At 29.0% G+C, this 20212-nt stretch overlaps 4 protein-coding genes across 6 annotated transcripts; 2 read left to right on the top strand and 2 right to left on the bottom strand.

The window, feature by feature from the left end:
- The first annotated feature begins 119 nt into the window (after nucleotides 1–119).
- Nucleotides 120–8042, top strand: LOC126916491 (splicing factor 3B subunit 1). Of its 3 annotated transcripts, XM_050722331.1 has the most exons (19): nucleotides 120–283; nucleotides 563–741; nucleotides 822–908; nucleotides 1008–1134; nucleotides 3122–3201; nucleotides 3294–3461; nucleotides 3541–3757; nucleotides 3844–4248; nucleotides 4321–4784; nucleotides 4864–5221; nucleotides 5297–5589; nucleotides 5660–5785; nucleotides 5860–6081; nucleotides 6166–6348; nucleotides 6440–6628; nucleotides 6717–6892; nucleotides 6974–7246; nucleotides 7327–7543; nucleotides 7607–8042. In XM_050722331.1, the coding sequence occupies exons 1-19, from the start codon at nucleotides 256–258 to the stop codon at nucleotides 7763–7765; spliced, it is 3951 nt and encodes a 1316-aa protein (XP_050578288.1). In that variant the 5' UTR covers nucleotides 120–255; the 3' UTR covers nucleotides 7766–8042. The 3 variants fall into 3 exon arrangements, with proteins under 3 accessions (XP_050578288.1, XP_050578290.1, XP_050578289.1); XM_050722333.1 differs by lacking the exons at nucleotides 120–283; nucleotides 563–741; nucleotides 822–908; nucleotides 1008–1134 and adding exons at nucleotides 1809–2452; nucleotides 2731–2799; XM_050722332.1 differs by lacking the exons at nucleotides 120–283; nucleotides 563–741; nucleotides 822–908; nucleotides 1008–1134 and adding an exon at nucleotides 1809–2799.
- A 298-nt stretch (nucleotides 8043–8340) lies between these two features.
- LOC126916496 (actin-binding protein IPP) lies at nucleotides 8341–14257 on the bottom strand. The gene is made up of 7 exons (XM_050722341.1): nucleotides 13812–14257; nucleotides 12948–13476; nucleotides 12674–12839; nucleotides 11570–11916; nucleotides 11117–11463; nucleotides 10815–11035; nucleotides 8341–10740 (listed from the first exon to the last, which is right to left on the bottom strand). Exons 1-7 carry the CDS (start codon nucleotides 13879–13881, stop codon nucleotides 10504–10506), a joined length of 1917 nt encoding a protein of 638 aa, XP_050578298.1. The 5' UTR covers nucleotides 13882–14257; the 3' UTR covers nucleotides 8341–10503.
- Nucleotides 14258–14484: 227 nt separating this feature from the next.
- LOC126916501 (protein CNPPD1) lies at nucleotides 14485–16533 on the top strand. Its single transcript, XM_050722347.1, has 5 exons — nucleotides 14485–14697; nucleotides 14771–14867; nucleotides 15159–15364; nucleotides 15441–15569; nucleotides 15640–16533. Exons 1-5 carry the CDS (start codon nucleotides 14653–14655, stop codon nucleotides 16366–16368), a joined length of 1206 nt encoding a protein of 401 aa, XP_050578304.1. The 5' UTR covers nucleotides 14485–14652; the 3' UTR covers nucleotides 16369–16533.
- Nucleotides 16534–16643: 110 nt separating this feature from the next.
- Nucleotides 16644–20055, bottom strand: LOC126916507 (uncharacterized). Its single transcript, XM_050722352.1, is given in 10 exon segments — nucleotides 16644–16990; nucleotides 17068–17271; nucleotides 17328–17395; nucleotides 17566–17607; nucleotides 18561–18582; nucleotides 18702–18717; nucleotides 18719–18745; nucleotides 18982–19099; nucleotides 19423–19846; nucleotides 19920–20055. Coding segments are annotated over 9 exon segments (921 nt in total). The 5' UTR covers nucleotides 19763–19846; nucleotides 19920–20055; the 3' UTR covers nucleotides 16644–16906.
- Nucleotides 20056–20212: the final 157 nt, after the last annotated feature.

Genomic DNA, 20212 nt, shown 5'->3' with positions numbered 1-20212 from the left:
ATCGTTGTGTATACGGTCGTGTAGATATTCCAAACCTCATTTTCATACATAAAATAACAAATTTTATTGAACATTTTGCTAGCCTTAAATTGAATACTCATGTAAACGCACTTTTATGATTTGGAAATAATTGATAGTGTACCATCTTATAACATTACCAATATAAAGATTGGTAAAGAAAACGGGATTTGGTTCTTTGGTGAATCTTTTTCATGTTCTGGAGGATATTTTTCTGTAAAATTTTGATGCTGAACAATGGATTCCATTCCCAGAACGCATGAAGGTTCGTTTGTCATAAATTAAATTCTGGTATTTATGATTTGAATTATACTTTATTTTAAATTATTACCTGCGACTCTATTCATTTATGTAATTTAATTACCGAATATTTACAAATCCTTATCTAAATTCCTTTGATTAGATTCAGTAATAAAAAACAACACAAGTAAATTTGATATTTAAACATTTATTTGCTAATAGTTAATCTTAATTATTCTAGCTTTGCATTGTGTTAGATTCTTAGTAAATTTAATGTAATTTGTATTTGTATTGATCTATATAGATATTGAAGCACAAATACGAGAAATACAGTCAAAGAAAAAAGAAATTCAAAATGCATCTACTGAAAAGGACCAAGTGGGGTTAGGAAAGACTGGGTTTTATGATCAAGATATTTACGATGGGAGTAATAATAAATATGAAGGCTATGTTACATCTATTGCAGCTAATGATGAGATTGAGGTAATTTCATTTTTTACCATAATGGTTGTTTTTATTGAAACATAATAATAAATTATGAATTGTATTATTTTTTTTTTAAGGATGAGGACTATGAACCAACAACTTTTAGTACTAATAAAAGACCAGGCTATACTGCACCAGCAGCATTACTCAACGATGTTGCACAGGTATAATATTTTGAAAACAATATTATTCTCATTATTATTAATGTTGCTAATGGTATTAATAATTTTAATTTAATAATGTTTAATTTTTTTATGCTCCAGAGTGAAAAGGATTACGATCCTTTTGCGGACAGGCGACGACCCACCATAGCTGACAGAGAAGATGAATATAGGCAAAAAAGACGAAGAATGATTATATCTCCTGAGCGTGTCGATCCTTTTGCAGAAGGTTGGTATTTTTTTCTTCTTAAATTAAGCAATTTGAAAACAAAACAGGTAATTAGATATTAAGTGTGTTTATATATTATTATCCTTGTTGATATTTTGGAGCAATATAATGAGTAAAAGAATAATAATTATATACTAAATAATAATGAAGATTAATTAATTAATAGAGTTAAATATAATTTTTCTTTTTTTAGACTAAGATCACTTAGTGCATAAAAGTGCTAATTATATTGCAGCAAAATATGTGCACAATAAAGCTTCTATCACTGCAGTTTATAAAAAAACTAAGGTCATTTTAAATATATTTCTATATCTGGAAAAAAGTCAACTTGATTTTAATGTGCAAAAATGGAATTTAATTTAATAGATATTATTATTTTGTTCCAAATTATTAAATAGTCAAGTTGACTTTTTTTTAAATCATTTAATGGTACTACAAACTTGATTATGAAGTATCACAAGTTTCAATAACTGAATGACCATACTATCAATGTCTGTTTTGTATCATTTTTATATTTATTAGAAAGTAATATAATGTAAAAGATGAACTTAAACTTGTATACAATTATGTTATTTAGTTTTCCAAATAATTAGTAACATAACTTAACACATTTTAAATAATTTATAAGCAAATATATGAAAATTTTATTTTCATTTATTCGTAATATGATTTAATTTGTTTATTATACATATCACCCCAGACATAAAGTAATTGAATGTTTCACAAAATCAAAATTTTATATTAAATAGATAGACTTGTATATAGATGTTCAAAGAAGACATTAAATATAAATATATTGCAATAAAAGTTATTTTCAATATTAACAAATATTAGTATATTTATCTAGTCTGTTTTAATGAATACACATTGAGCAATATGTTTCTGTTGCTGTAGTATTACTAACTATAAGAACTGAGATAGAAGTTGTTTCAGATATCAAAAATATTATGTTTTATATTGTCTTTATATAAGTTTATAAAAGGCACAGATAAAAATAATGATCTTTTACTATATACAGTCAACTAATTATAATCAGATCTAAATTAGTGAAGGTACAGATTATATGTTGCTTGCACAGTTATTTTCTAAAATATTTGGGTTTAGAATATTTATCTCAGTTATTATAACAGTTAATAGATTTAAAAACTTTTCATGCTTAGATTGTGGAAGGGTTAAGAAATAAATAAGACAGACTGGCTTGAGTGAAAAGAGTGGATGTGATTCTTTCAAATAAATACTAATGTTTACATTTTTTTCCAATCTTAGTGACGGTCTGCACATTTGGAATCATCTGCTTACCGAGGATACTATGTCGAAGGTTAAGCGAGATTGAATTGTCACAGAGCATTACAGTCACGTCGTATAAATGATACAATGAGACTTTTTTTTATATTCAATTATAATTTAATATATTTTCATGAGTTTCATTTTTCACAAATTTTTTATTTACTATTTTGATTGCTTACACGTATAACATATATGGGTCGATAAATTCTCATTGTATCACACATTTCTCGTGAGGACATAAATATTGAAACATAGTATGAGTGGTTGGTGTGCAAATATTATTAATAACAAGAATGAGTTGATTTTTAGATGGCTAAAGTATTTTTCGATGTGGAAGACATGAGCAGGACAGTGCTCCCTATGGCACCAAATTTTCACGTACGTATGCTATATGCCATCTGCTGTTGCAACTCTCTCAAACCCGTTGCATAATTAACGCGATATTTTATTTACGATTTGTTGTTACATTTACTTCTGTAAAACATTTTTATTGTCACTTAATTTGATGATATATGCAACGTGGAAATGAGAGTCAATTCAGTAGTTTACTTAGAATATACTCAAATATTCTAGGGGCATTTTAACAATAAATATCATTATAATATCGCTAGGTATGTTCAGAAGTTTTTGAAAATTTAAGCATTTATTGAACAAATAACTAATGGTTACGCTCTGCGTGACTTTTGGTTCCTGATTACAGGTGGTAAGACGCCAGACATCGGTTCTAGGACATATACCGTGATTATGCGGGAACAGTTATTGAAAGGAGAAGAAACTGAGGTATATGATCAGCAATTTTAACACGTTCAACTTTTTCATTAATGTTTAAGTAAAAAATATTTAAGATATTCACATAATATTTGTATTTATAGTTAAGAAAAAAATTAGCAGAAAAAGCCAAAGAGGGAACATTGAAAGCAAATGGTGAACCTAAACCTGCACCTAAGAAAAGAGGTCGTTGGGACCAAACAGATGATGCTCCAACACCTAAGAAACCATCTGGTACAACTGCAACACCAACATCATGGGACAATGCAGATGTAAGTAAATAGACACTTCTGAAACTAATTTTAACACGTGGGAAATAATAAAAATTATTACCTTTTAAAATGTCATTAGGTAACACCTGCTGCAATTAGGTGGGATGAAACGCCTGGCCATGGTAAAGGTGGAGAAACTCCTGGTGCAACACCAGGCGTAAGTACAAGAATGTGGGATGCTACTCCAGGACATGCAACGCCTGGTGCAGCTACTCCTGGTAGAGAAACTCCTTCTCATGAAAAAACTGTTTCAAGTCGTAGAAATCGTTGGGATGAGACGCCAAAAACTGAACGCGGTAAATATAAAATATATTTTATTAAGAAAATAGATAACAAATCAAGAATAAATAGTTAAATAATAAATGTTTGTTTTATATATTAGAAACACCTGGTCATAGCAGTGGTTGGGCAGAGACTCCAAGAACAGATCGAGTTGCAGGAGATTTAATTCAGGAGACACCAACACCTTCTGCTAGCAAACGTCGAAGTCGATGGGATGAAACACCTTCGAATCAGACACCTGGGTCTATGACGCCACAAACTCCAGCAACTCCTCTTACTACACCACATCAAACTTCAATTTTAACACCTAGTGGTGTAACACCAACAGGGCCTAAAGCTATGGGATTGGCAACTCCAACACCAGGACATTTAATGTCAATGACACCAGAACAGCTTCAAGCATATCGTTGGGAACGAGAAATCGATGAGAGAAATAGACCACTCTCAGACGATGAACTGGATGCCCTGTTCCCACCTGGATACAAAGTTTTGCAACCACCTGCGGGTAAATCATGCAAAATAAATGATTTTTAAAATTATGATTAAGAAATATTTAATTGTATCTTTTATAATATAGGATATATTCCAATTCGCACACCTGCAAGGAAACTCACTGCTACACCGACGCCTATTGCGGGCACACCACAAGGATTTTTCATTCAAACTGAAGATAAAACTGCGAAATTCGTAGACAATCAACCAAAAGGAAATTTGCCTTTTATGAAACCAGAAGACGCACAATATTTTGATAAGTTATTGGTCGATGTTGATGAAGAAACGCTTAGTCCTGAAGAACAGAAAGAGAGAAAGATAATGAAGCTACTATTAAAAATTAAAAATGGCACACCACCAATGAGGAAAGCTGCTTTAAGACAAATTACAGATAAAGCAAGAGAATTTGGCGCGGGTCCTTTATTTAATCAGATACTCCCTCTTCTTATGTCTCCTACACTTGAAGATCAAGAACGTCATCTTCTTGTGAAGGTTATTGATCGTATTCTTTATAAACTGGATGATTTAGTTAGACCCTACGTACATAAGGTAAGTTTATACACTGTATATAATATTTTAACAATTTTCTCTTAACATTGATAAGTGTAAAAATATGATTTATTTTTAGATTTTGGTCGTTATTGAACCTTTACTTATTGATGAAGATTATTATGCTCGTGTTGAAGGTAGAGAAATTATCTCTAATTTAGCTAAAGCAGCTGGTTTAGCAACGATGATCTCGACTATGAGACCAGATATTGACAATATTGATGAATACGTTCGTAACACGACAGCCAGAGCATTCGCTGTGGTCGCATCAGCTCTAGGAATTCCTTCTTTGCTTCCATTTCTTAAAGCCGTGTGTCGCAGCAAAAAGTCATGGCAAGCTCGTCACACGGGTATCAAAATTGTACAACAGATTGCTATTCTTATGGGATGTGCTATATTACCACATTTGAAGAGTTTGGTTGAAATTATAGAACATGGTAATGTGAAACTACCTTTTAGGATTATTAAATAAAATTTCAAAAGATAATCAGAGATCATTGATTAATTTATAGGTCTCGTTGATGAGCAACAAAAAGTTCGTACTATCACTGCTTTAGCAATTGCTGCATTGGCAGAAGCAGCCACACCATATGGTATCGAGAGCTTTGACTCTGTTCTAAAACCGCTTTGGAAAGGTATTCGTACACATAGAGGAAAAGGTCTTGCTGCATTCTTAAAAGCTATTGGTTATTTAATTCCTCTTATGGACGCCGAATATGCCAATTATTATACTCGTGAGGTGATGTTAATTCTTATTCGTGAATTCCAGTCTCCTGATGAAGAAATGAAAAAGATTGTTCTGAAAGTAAGTACCTTAAGTTATAATAAATTATAACATATTAAATACATTACTATTACATTACAATATACTGTAGGTAGTGAAACAATGTTGTGGAACAGATGGTGTAGAAGCACAATACATTAAAGATGAAATCCTCCCACATTTCTTCAAACATTTTTGGAACCATCGAATGGCTTTAGATCGTAGAAATTACAGACAGGTATATATTACATAATATTAATAAGCATACTTACAATAAGTACAGAAAGCATTTTATAAATCTTAATTTTATAGCTTGTTGACACGACTGTAGAAATTGCAAATAAAGTTGGTGCATCAGAAATTATAAATCGTGTGGTAGACGATTTAAAAGATGAAAACGAACAGTATAGGAAGATGGTTATGGAAACCATTGAGAAAATAATGGGAAATTTGGGAGCCGCGGATGTTGATTCTCGTTTGGAAGAACAACTCATTGACGGTATTTTATATGCTTTCCAGGAACAAACAACAGAGGTTCGTGATATTTATAATTTTTATAAACAATTTCAAGTTTTACATATATTGTAATGAATTTATTATATTTGTTGTATTTAACAGGATGTTGTAATGTTAAATGGTTTTGGAACTATTGTGAATACATTAGGAAAAAGAGTGAAAGCATACCTTCCACAAATTTGTGGAACAATTTTGTGGAGATTGAACAATAAATCTGCAAAAGTAAGACAACAAGCTGCCGACTTGATATCACGAATTGCCGTTGTCATGAAAACTTGTCAAGAGGTAAATTCATATTCCATACAAGCATAAATTTTATTAAAATTTCATAAACCTAAATTTTAGTAGTATAAAATCATACTTATTTGTGTTATAGGAAAAACTAATGGGTCATTTAGGTGTCGTTCTTTATGAATATTTAGGAGAAGAGTACCCTGAGGTATTAGGAAGCATTTTGGGCGCATTGAAAGCTATTGTAAATGTCATAGGAATGACAAAAATGACACCACCTATTAAAGACTTATTACCACGTCTTACTCCTATTCTGAAGAACAGGCATGAAAAGGTCTGCATTATTTATACAAATATATTTATGTATACATTCAAAGATCTTGAAAAATATAAATAATTTATACCCAAACTTTTCTGTTTAGGTACAAGAAAATTGTATTGATCTTGTAGGTAGAATCGCAGACAGAGGACCCGAGTATGTATCCGCCAGAGAATGGATGAGAATATGCTTCGAACTTTTAGAATTGCTCAAAGCTCACAAGAAAGCGATTCGAAGAGCTACAGTAAATACATTTGGTTATATTGCCAAAGCAATAGGGTAAATATAAACTAAACATAGAAGATTTATAATATATTACATTTTAACATCATTTTGAACTTTTTATCTTTTTTTGTGCAGACCTCATGATGTATTAGCAACCCTCTTGAATAACTTAAAGGTACAGGAACGTCAAAATCGTGTATGCACTACAGTAGCCATAGCTATTGTAGCTGAAACCTGTAGTCCATTTACGGTACTTCCTGCTTTGATGAATGAATATAGAGTACCAGAACTAAACGTACAAAATGGTGTATTAAAGTCTTTATCCTTTTTGTTTGAATATATCGGAGAAATGGGAAAAGATTACATTTACGCTGTTAGCCCACTACTAGAAGATGCGCTCATGGACAGGTAAAAAGAGTATACAAAAACTTAATGTTTTAAATTAGAAATAATTGTATAATAATCCAGTTTAATATAACGTTATACAGAGATTTAGTGCACAGGCAAACTGCATGTGCTGCTATTAAACACATGGCACTGGGTGTTTATGGATTTGGTTGTGAAGACGCATTAATACATTTATTGAATCACGTATGGCCCAATGTTTTTGAAACTTCACCTCACTTGGTGCAAGCATTTATGGACGCTGTAGATGGTTTACGTGTTGCTCTTGGGCCAATTAAAATACTACAATACACTTTGCAGGTAAATCATTCAACACATTGTATTCAAGATATTAATATAATAGATATTTTCATGTTTTTACAGGGATTGTTCCATCCAGCACGAAAAGTACGAGATGTATATTGGAAAATTTATAATTCTCTTTATATAGGTGGACAAGATGCTCTTGTAGCTGGTTATCCTCGAATTATGAATGATCCAAAGAATCAGTATATTAGATACGAATTGGACTATGTTTTGTAATGATTTTAAAGTATATGTAAGAGATGTTGTATCATACATTTATATAATCTTCGTAGAAATTAGCATCTTTCGCTTATTATTGTTTATAAACCAGCTAAAATAATTGTATGTTCTTAAATGTGACGCAAAAGATATAGACAACAGTATTTATTTCTTGGACTTCTTTAAACAAATTATATATAAATTCTTCTAAATTAGAAATTGATTCTGATTACAAATTTGCATAAAAAGAGATATTTGTCAGTCCGTATATAAATAAAATGTTTCATATTCTAAACGATATTGAATTTATTTCGAAGCATTATTTCGCTTCAATATTTATTTAGTTGTTCCCTTAAATTTTATTATATTGTAGTAAAAGAGAAATATAATTATTTTAATTTTACGTAAGATATATTTTCTTCATATAATTCATTAGAAAAGTTCATATAATTGTATATTTACATAAAAATAAAACAAAATGAACTGTATTCTTCATGAAAACAATATCATAATGAAAACACTAACTTGATTCTTTTTCAATATTTTATTTTTGAAACTTAATTTGTTAAACTACCAAATGAGACTAGTGGCAATTTATTTTTAAATATTTATTTGTAATTTTTAAGACAGTTTAATATTTTATAGTATATATTGTGTAAAACATTCACATACTGAACTTATGTATTTATATTACAATTTTTAAGTATCATTAGCGAATACAGTCGTGTTTGTTTTACATAATATTTGCTTCTTATCTATGAAACATTTATCATATTTTTTGTATAAAAATTGCGTGTGAAATGTCTGTACCTCCAAATAGATTTTTTTTTAAATTGGCATAAAGCATATATGTATACATATACATACGCATACATCACTGTATTCATGATATTTCTCAACTATTTATGAATTCAATACAATTCCTTTAAGTTCGGTTCTGACAAAGGTGCAATATATATTTTATGCATATTACTATTATATATACTTTCAAATCGGAAATCAAGCAAAATTTAAAAGCTAAGCTCTTAATATCGTTAACATAGTTAAATTATATATAAAGGCCATCTTTTTATCAAATAGCACTTTCAATAACGTATACATATATCCGTAAAGCAGTATAATAAGAATGAATATATCGTTTATAAATGTAACAAAGTAAGTAAAACTAGACTTTTTTCTACAATATTTCATTATAAAAAAATAATTGATTATGAGAAACACATAATATACATTAAAAAGTATATATCGTTTATAAAATTAAGATAATAATCTTCATTTTAATGAATTTTAAACAATTCTTTTCAACGAATATCGTTATTTCAAAACAGTTTTTGACAAAGCGTCTAATGTTTTGTATTTATTAAAATATAGCCATAAACACAATAGAAGACTAATATAAGAAGAACAACCAACTAAAACAATATAACAAATTAAAACTTAATACGAATTATTATTATATCAATTATTTCGTAATAACGTCTTGTATAAATCATTTGTTAAACAGAACTTTGGTTTAAGAAGTACATGGAACTATTAACTGATGTAACAGAAGCTGTTTCTGTGATGAAAACGCTAAGAGGAGCTGATTATAGAATCACACTGATACAACATGTACACTTTATAAAAATTTCAGGCTAAGTACTTATTCATATGCATGAATTTGTAAAAAGCAATATATAAATGTGACAAGCAACCCCTTGTTAGTTTTCTTTTTCTTTTTGTATCATCTCAAGTTTATACGAATTTTACGACACATTAAACGGATGCTTCCAATTTTAATTTGTATATAATACGAGACACTCTTTACAAAAACCTATCTGCAATCAAGTTTGTTAATAAAACTTATTAACATAAGATGCAATTTCATAACTTATAAAAATTACATGTGATTCTATAAAACATGACTTCGCAATTTATAAGATACCTCTCAATAATTGTTTAAAATATTAATTAAGAGCATATCATTAAGTATTAAGTATTTATCTTTTCTTATGCCGTAAAAAATGAATAAGTAACGAAATATAACGAAAAATATTATTTATAGAGAAAAAATCGATAAATATCTCAAGCACGCGTAACTGTAACATACAATTTTTGATGAAAATTAAATATATCTCACTTGCATTCTTTTGGACTAAGAACGTTTCATTTCACACATACTACATGGAAATATATTCTCCGTTTATCTCTCGTTGTAGTGTGATAAAATTTACAATAGAATATCATATCTCGTATTCTTGATAACTTTGGTAAATGACTATAGAATGTGATGGCTGTCTCTCTCTCTCAGTCACTTCTACAATTAATAAGATTTTGATTACGCTAAGGAATTTTTAAAATATATGGAAGTCAGTTTCAGCTACTTTCATTATTAAATATATATAATAAATTCTTTTTTGAAAATCAGCATACGTAATTTAATATCGCGGGTACAGAAAATAGCACTGTAGTATTATAATGGAACATTTCTTTTTTTTTTTTTTTTTTTTTTCAAATCCTGTTGCATCTTATGTTCGTTAGGAAAAATTCTGTCTCAACTGTTAAAATTGTAATCTATAAAAAAATACATCGAAGATTATGTATGTTAGATTTTGCACGTTTGTATATACGACGTAAACGAAGATAGTCAAAAAACATGTTTCTCACTTGATATCATATATACGTTTAAGAAGTTTTTAATAGATGTTGAAATATCGTTATGAAATTCAAAAGGAAACGCATGTGATTAGAGTGATATGATCAAAAAAAAATTTCAATCAAAAAGGTGCAACGATTGCCGATGCTTCACCTCTACTTGTCGGCAACGAAGCACATTCATGCCATTTATTTAAATGGGGATCGTAACATTCAACTGTAGAAATCGTAATTTGCGTCCGAAAAAAATTGATTTCCTGACACTGTTCACCTCCTATAACATAAAGCCTATTATCGGCTGCCGCAATTGCAGGGTATGATCTACCCATATTCATAGGCGCAACGGTACTCCATTTGTTCTGAAATAAGAATAATATTATAACGTACAAAAGATTTAAATAACAACATTATAATATATAAAAAAATAAATCACCTTTTCAAAGGAATATCGTTCAACGGCCGTTAAAACTTCTTGATTTTTATTAGTACCACCGACAACGTAAATATATCCATCAAGAATAGTAATCCCCATTTGTGAACGCGCGGTAAGCATTGGAGCTAAATGAGTCCATTCTCTTGTTACTGGATTGTAACTCATTAAATCTTGACTATGCCTGTTATTATGCGTACAACCACCGACTACATACATTAATCCTAAATATGTTAAAATATAAGATCATATTCTATATCTTAATTCAAAAACAAAGGATTCTTTCTATAATTAAATTCATTCACCTTCATAAGCAACTACTCCCATGCTGAATCTCGGTTTAGGAAGTTGCCCATCAAGTGTCCAAGAATTAGTTATTGGATCATATATCTCTATCGATCCACCAATATCTTCACCCACCCAGCCACCAAATGCATATAAGCTATTATCCAAGGCACAAAGTCCAAATTCACACCTAGGTTCTTCCATACAGGCGATCGAAGTCCATACATTATCACGTGGGTCGTAACATTCACAATTAGCAATAATACATGATTCAAGTTCTCCACCAACAACGTAAACTTTACCATCTAATAGTGCGACCCCTGGTAATATTCGTCCTATTCCAATAGGTGTTACCTTACTCCATTCACTATAAAAGATATTATCATTTAATGATTTAACATGTAATATTTTATTGTTTAATCATTTAACATCTGCAAATTAATATTAAGTAGTATATATGGATGGAAATGTACCCGGTAAATATATCATATTTTTCGATTGTTTCATAAGTACTTTCAGCAGCTCTACCCCAACTACCTGCTGAATGTTCACGCCGTAATCCCCCAATCACTAAAATGTTTTTCTTAGCACAAAGTCTAGGTTGTGCGTGAAGAGGCACAAGACATCCTTTATTTGATACTAAATCCTTTTGTATAGATCTTAACGCAACGATGAGACTCGCGTCTTTACATTCCAAAATAACTCGTTCCAATCTCGCTAATGAACACAGCCGTAAACGTATATGGCTTAATATCTCAAATACGTAACATCTTCTTGTTGGTATATCATGAACAATCCAATTATATGCTGCTTGGAAGACCTAGTAGTATATCAAAAGATCATAATGTAAATAATATTTACTATTATTTGAACTATTAAGTTTACATTTTCAAGAGTATATACAGGATGTTTCGGAATGGATAGTACAAGCGGACATGGATGGATTCCTTATGAGAAGCAAATCGAAAATATAGAATAATAATACTTTGTTTGAGACTTAGTTTCTGTGAAAATTAAATTTGAAAATACTTTGCGTGCGTGAAACACTTGCCACACTTAGATTGCTCCATTCCTGTGCTTATAATCATGCAAAGATTAGCAATATCATGCTTGATTTTGGTAGAATAGTGACTGGGCCTACAAGATCACTGGATCATCACTAGATCATCACTGGATCATCACTGGATTATCACTGGACCACACAGGCATTTGAACTATGGATTCTAAATTTATTGACATTAGTTTATGTTTCCGTGATTCGGAGAGTAACAATTTTTTTTATAGTAAAATAAACGACAATTTCAATAATTTCTTTATTAATATAAGTCTTAAAAACATAAACATAGTATTAGTCAATATCCTTCATAATATGGTCAAAATAATAACATATAATGCAATCAGTTAAGTCAAAAACGTTACAAGTACCCGCGTACACGAAAAATTTTATAACTTAATTTTCTGGAAAAGGAGGCCACAAACAAAAAATCATTTTTTTATATTTTCGACTTTTGTAGAGAATCTCTTCCCATGCCCAGTTGTACTACCCGTTCCAAAACAGTTTATATAAGAGTACAAACCTGGAATTCAGTATCAATATGAATATAATCACTACTGAGAAAATGAACAAGATGTTCTTTTGGCAGATCCAAAAATTCTTCCTCTTGAGATACTTGAGGAAAATTGACTTGTATAAAGCGTAGGGCAGTTTCCAAAAGATCTAATCTGTTATGAGCTTCTGCAAATCTATTTAATATAAATATTTTAGGAAATAGTCCTTTATAATAATCTAGGTATATCTGACAAACCTACAATTTAAAAAATGTATATTTTGCTTAGTCTTACTCATCTCACCTATAAATCCCAAGGGCATTTGAATAATGCAGTTGCTGTTTCAAGTAAGTAATGCAACCAAACACTACTTCATCTAATTCTAGCATATCAGCAGCTGCAAATAATTCTTGAACATTGTCCTGGGTAATATCAACATTCCCAGAGTAAATGAAATCCACCAAGAGGGAAAGTATATTAGCTGATACTGAATGAATTTCTACTAATTCCTGTTGTTCTTCCACCAAACCACCAGTGAACATAGCATTAAAATAAGCACTTCCTGCTGCTAAAACCGATCTGTGTGCTCTAATAATGCTTCCACCAGCGACCAGGCCTACATCACTAAACTGATTTTTTAGTCTTTGAGTATTTAAATTCCTTAAAACCTTCGGAGCATATTCCCCCACAGCATAAACGGTATTGGAAACATCAGAAGTTTGTTTTACTGGTTGTGTTGCAAAACCCATATTATTACAGTTATGGCCATTCTTTATTGGTGGCACTGCACCATCCGCCATGAAACTATCAAGTTGTCCTTTATCTGCAGTTCCTAATAAAATAATTATCTCCTTTGTGCGATCATAATTTTTATTTGAATATTTCATAAAAATAATTCTTCTTAATTTTATATAATTTTACAATGTACTTTTTGGATTTACAATTAATTTATTATAAAGTAGGAGATTGTTAGTTTTTAAATATTATTAAAAATTTAAGTCATCTAGAATCTAATATAAGGAAAATAAAAAATATGACACATAATGGCAACTAGATTTTAATCGAATAGGTTCGTTATTACATTTACGTACTAATTATATTACTTCAGGAAATACAGTGACTTAAACAATTCAATTAATTAAAAAATGATATATAGTATATACTTACGACATATACGCGAAAGCACCTTATAGACGCTTTGAAACGATTTTGTATTATTTTTCCCTTTTAAACGCATCACTACAACCACATTTTCACGTAATTTTATTGCTTGATACCGCTCTTTATTTGGTTCATCCCTTTCTTGATTCCACCAATTATTCACTAATTCGGTAATAAGAAATCTGACATATGTCAAATAACCTATTTAATGCATGAAAGTAGCTACAAAAGAATCACTAATAAGAACGGTATATAAGACGTTTACGAAACAATTTACGAACATCAACAAAGATAACATGAGCTTGAACCTCTTCTAAACATAAGACTACATATATATACTCTACTTGTAACTGAATAAGAACACCGACTTTTTCTTTATTTCTATATATCAAAACTAAAGCTTCTTATTCACTCATTCTACTCGTTCGATTTTGGTAATTCAATTATAAGTTCATTGCCTTTCAGTTATACCAACAATATAATAAGAGTTATCCTATAAACATAATCAACATATATATGTTTAATTATCTTTATGTTTATTTATTATCTATATGTTTATTTAATCTTTGTTCTCGCACAAATATAATTTTACATACATATCGTTCAATAAGTTAATACTTTAATGTTTTTCAGATCAGCTAATTCAATATTTGTAGTGGTACGAATGATATTTTACCTATAGCTCCATTCATTATGAACAGGAAATATAAATCATCTTGCTATACTCAAAATTAGGTTCCAGGTATCATAGCTTCAAAATACGATATTTATAAATTGTTGTTTTCATTTTTCATATATACATATATTATTTAAAAGAATATTCATTTAGTTTCATTAGTGATTTAACATGTTGACTATGTCAAGAAGAAAGAAAACCCCATCGAAATTAAAGGTAACCCTAGTTTCGTACCACATTTTTAATGAATAGGAATACAAAAATTTCCTAACCTTATTTTTATTTACAGAGCATTGGTAATCACGATGAATTTTTAAATCGTATATCGAAATCACTTTACTATTCGAAATTACCAGTGACTGATTGCCTCAGTTTACCTGTTACTGGTTAGTATCAATAATTTTAAAAATATTTATTGGCATGTTCGGTCTACTTAAATTATATTAATTAAATTGTATAATTTCTAATTAATCTAATATAATAGCCTTAATAAGTTATTTAAGTAAAAAATAATGTATTATTTTCTGATAAGCTATATATTATTATATTTTAGCTATGTGACATAAATCTATAAATTGTTGTAATACTTAAGCAAAACTTCTACATTTTAATAATATTACACAAACGATTAAATATTTTTCATCATTAATGATTATATAATTAAACTTTATTCTTAGAATTGGCAGCAGAGTTGTTTACTGAAGTAAAAGGTGGTTATACACTTGAAAGATTAGATGTGGAAGAGGCTAGCAGAATATCTAGAAATGCATGTGTTTCGCCATGTTCCCTTGTTTTAGCATTACTGTACTTGGAAAGATTGAAAGATTGTAATCCAGAATATCTTCAACAAGTAGCACCTTCAGAGCTCTTCCTTGTTACCTTGGTATTATGTTTGTCTCAAATAAGATTAAATTAACTGTTGAGAATTATTATAAAATATATTGTTTTTTATTCTACAGATGGTGGCTAGTAAATTTTTAAACGACGAAGGAGAAGATGATGAAGTTTTCAATAGTGAGTGGGCACTATCAGGTGATCTGACTATATTACAAATAAATCAGTTAGAGAAAGACTTTCTCAAAGCTATTGTAAGTAAATTAAATATACTACTGAATTTCTGATGTATGTTATTAATAAAAAATCTTACCAATTATACAGGATTGGACTGTTTTTGTTCATAATCAAGAATTTTGGGAAAGACTACAGAAATTGGAGAAAGATGTAGCTTACAGAGAAGCACAGAAAAGAGGCTGGTTTTCATATACAGAATTAACTTGTCTAATGAATTCAATGCAATTAATAGCAGTAGCACAAGCTGTAGTAAATATATCAACCATTTGTTTGGCAACATATACTGCAGGAGTAATTACTCTTTTAGGCTCTGCCTTAGTTGCGAGCTACCTTCCAGGGACAGTACTTAGTCCAAGGCAAATAAATAATTCTACAGATATGAAAACAGATTTTAATCCAGTAATGGATATAACCTCATCGCCAATTGAAATTGAAAGTATTTTATCAGAAGATATTTTAATTGATGATTTTATATATACATCCTTAAGTTGCAATCGATCTCAAGAAAATTGTGAATATATTAGAATAAATGAAGCTACTGATGCAAATTGGAAATGGTGGTTGAATTCTATGATGATATGGCTATCGGAATATTCAAGTTTAGAGTCGACAAAAACATTGCGTACAGCAAACGATAAAACCGAATGTGCAGACACGTCAATGACAACAAAATTTTTATTCGACATTACTATGTCAGATGAATCTTTTATAAAATTTTGGAAACAAATATTAGGGAGTGATTTGGAAATTCTTCTGCACGACTGGAGATATTACGCGAACTGCGTTACAAAATTGACACTCGATCATCAGCATTGAATATCACATATCAAAATCTTAAAAATTGAACAGGATATATTGTCTATATTAGAAGAGATTTCAAAAAAAGTATATATATATATATTTTTTTTACTAACCTGTAACTGACAAAAAAAATTTCTTTACTAACAAATCATTTTTTCAATAAAGAATATAAAATATGGAGGCATTAGTTTTTTCTTAATTATAACAACCTTTAGGATATAAGCTCTACAAACAGATCTAAATAATAAAAAGAAAAATAATAATGTCAGAATATAAGACACAGGATAATCTATCTGTTACTACTACTATTTATACGGTTTTGACAATACATTTACAATTTCTTTATACATTAAATACATTCATTGTACAGAAATTACACAATATTACATAAATGCTATGATTGTCATAAATTAATGTTGCAAATAATTACGAAACTTGGTCTTGAATATATCGTAGGTTGATAACTTTTTCTCTACTATTGTACGTCAATTTACTATAAAAAGTAAATATTGTAATAATGATAAAAGTTTTTAAGCGTTTAATATTTATAATATCAACCACCGTTATGAAAGTAGGAAAAAATAGGAATAGGTGTCATCCCGATAATGCAGCCAATTGTAACTCCAATAACACGTCCCTGGATTATTAAAAATAACTTTCTTATTTGTTGTAAATACTTAATTGAAACGTAATGTAAAAGAGAATGTATCATACCAAATTAGCGGCTGCTTTTGTTCTATGTAGATTTAACTGCATGGGAGTAAGTTTTGGTGCTTTAAAACCAACACTTTGAGCAAAACGTTCTACATAATGTACAGACCCAATTCCTATTATATCAGATATCGTATTTCCTAACGCGGCAGCTGCCATAGTCGATATTGGAAATTTTTTATTCAATATTATTTCAATTTGATCACCCTGAAATGACAACATTACAAACTCGAACATACATAATATACATCCGTAATACATACAGCAACAATCATGATGAAGTTGTCAAGAAAGCCAAAGCCAATAAATGGAATTGCATTTGAAATTGCAACTGTAAGAATGTTATATATCATTATATAATATTAATTAAACATCTTTCACAATAACAAGTTCAACAAATTATTATATTTTGTTACATAGATTATTTTAGTAAATACTTAAAATTGAATTTTTATGTTTCTTAAATATATTTTGCTGAATGTTAATATTTAAAATTCATACCTAATACTAGATCTTTTGTAGTTGGTTCTGGAACAATTTCAGCTGCAAGAGGAAAACGAAAAATGTAAATGTGTGTCTTTTTATAACATGATATAATAATAACTAATTAATAAGTAACTATGAAAGAAGGTTCATGCATTCATTTCTTTGTTTAATAACTTTATAAGTAATAGGGAAGTTATTAAAGATTAGTATGAAATGATAACATTATATAATTTACATGAGGAATATTTACTATAATTATTAATTATCTAACAACAAATAAAAGAAAATCTATAGGATAAGTAATTAATTAATTAAGTACACAAGATTCTGAAAAGCAAAATTTTATTCAAATAAAAGTACATTTTTTTTTATCTAAAAAGTACTTACATTAAAGTTTGCTACATATATACTAAATATACCTGTATTCTGTGTAAAATTAAGTATTCTGTTTTAGAATATGTTCTACAATATGAAAGGAACATTTAGCATGCAAAAACATGAAACATTCCACATCAAAATTTAGTGGAAGTAGCAAAAATTAAATTGTAAAAATATTTTAACATGATTTTTTTTTATATAATGAAAATTTCTAAAATTATTTACCTAAATGTTCAACTTATTTTTATACAGGTATCTGGCTGCATTCATTATGTTCATTGTTGAATTAATGGATGAAACTCATTATAAAGTTCTTGTAAAAAATATGCTTTTTTCAAAGTGTTCAACATCTTAAATCATAAATGTATCAAAGTTACTTAATGAAATTATGAGAGCTATTATTTAAAAATAGCATATATTTGTTTAAAAAAATGTGAAATGTATAAGAAAATTTGTGTTAAGAAATGTTTCTTTATAATATTTGTAAATATTTATCATAATATATTGTTTAAAAAGAGTATAATATAAAAACATAACTTAAATAGTTTTAATTGCCCTTAAGCTACCATATAGCATTATGTATATTGTGTTAAAAACAATAGTAAGTATGTACATGTAATGTAATATATTACCTAAGTGTGGCTCTGTAGTTGTCTTTTTAAAACATCCAGAAAGTTCAGTTAGAATAGAAGAAGTAAGTAAAAGAATTAAAACACAATTAAAACATAGTTGCATATAAAATACTAGTTTAGTGCATATTAAAATAAACTTACAAATTGATGTCCATGTAGAATGCAATGGAAGAAAATTTTTTATACTGTTAAAGAATAATGAAAATTGCACTGAATCATAATGTGATAATAATAAATATTTTCACCTTTGAAATTCAGATCATTAATATAAAAAAAAATTAAATCTTAGTAATATAGAATTCTATTATTACAATTTACTTTAGCAGTGATGCAAAAGCTATTATATTTCATTTTAAAATTATAAATTGTTAATTACTGATCATTACAAAAATTAAATAATGTTCTTAAGCCCCTACCATACTTGCGCATAAACCAATCTTCTGGTACAGGACAATAAGTGCCTGTAGGATCCATATCCCCTAATGATATTTTGCTAGGCCGTCCAAGTTTATTACACCATCGAAAAGCAGCTAATTGGTCTTAAAGGAATAAAAGAATAATTCTCATAAATGTTGTATAAGCAAAATTCATTCATACACTATTCATCAGATTTATAAAAAATAATTCTATTTTGGTGGTAAATAAACTGCAGATTTTTATGCATTTATGAAAAATTAAAAAATATAAAAGTGCATAAAATGCACATCATATGTAAAAATATATAAAATAACCGAAATAGAATACTTCTATAATATTTCATTTGCAAAACAATTGTTTACCTACCTTCTTAATTATATTTATAGAAATATGAATTTACATAAATATCCGCAGTCTAATGATAATTTGTAGAAAAAATAATTACCTTGATATCCAGCTCTATCCTTTTCCGATTTACATTCTTCAAGAACTTTTAAAAAAAGATCTCGTTCTTCCGAGGTAAGCTTAGAGGCTACTTCTTTCGCCTTTTCCTTCGTTAAGGATTCAGGAAAATTTATTTTGCTTCCCGCGCTATAACATGTCCTCGGTATACTCCACGTATCAACAAGAAACGAAAATAAAGAATGCTTTCCTAACAGAAAATTATCCACGCAACACAATTTTTGACGACTGTGATAAAATCGCGATATATTTCTACTAAAATACATAATTTCTCGTGGGATAAATACTGTTTGACTAGTTAAAGTTGCAAGCACCGTACACATCTTTACGAAAACGAATATTCCCTTCCCTTTACGATATTTTAAATCAAATTTACGTGATTACGAAGACATGTATAGTACTAACACCTAAAATCAATAATTGTGTTTGTTTAGTAATGATAAAGATACACTATGCTATTAAACATTTAAAGATACATACACGTCCGCATATCTTGAGTTACATAGATACACTGGCAATGACTCAATTTTACGTCATCGTGAAACCACGTATTTAATAATATCTTAAACATCAAAAAATGAAATCGAAAAAACATCATTGATAAGTTTCAGTTATCTTAATCAGTTAATAATACTTTATTTTTGTTTTTCAAATATTTAATCTTTCAATTTTGTAACATCCGTAGTAATATAAAAAAATTATTACATATAAAAAACAACTTGCAATAATTTTATAATTAGATGTTAAATATTTGCAATATATATATTATCATA

This window comes from Bombus affinis, chromosome 5 (genome assembly GCF_024516045.1).
Source record: "Bombus affinis isolate iyBomAffi1 chromosome 5, iyBomAffi1.2, whole genome shotgun sequence".
NCBI classification, from domain to species: domain Eukaryota; kingdom Metazoa; phylum Arthropoda; class Insecta; order Hymenoptera; family Apidae; genus Bombus; species Bombus affinis.
This window is presented reverse-complemented; position numbering and strand designations above follow the sequence as displayed.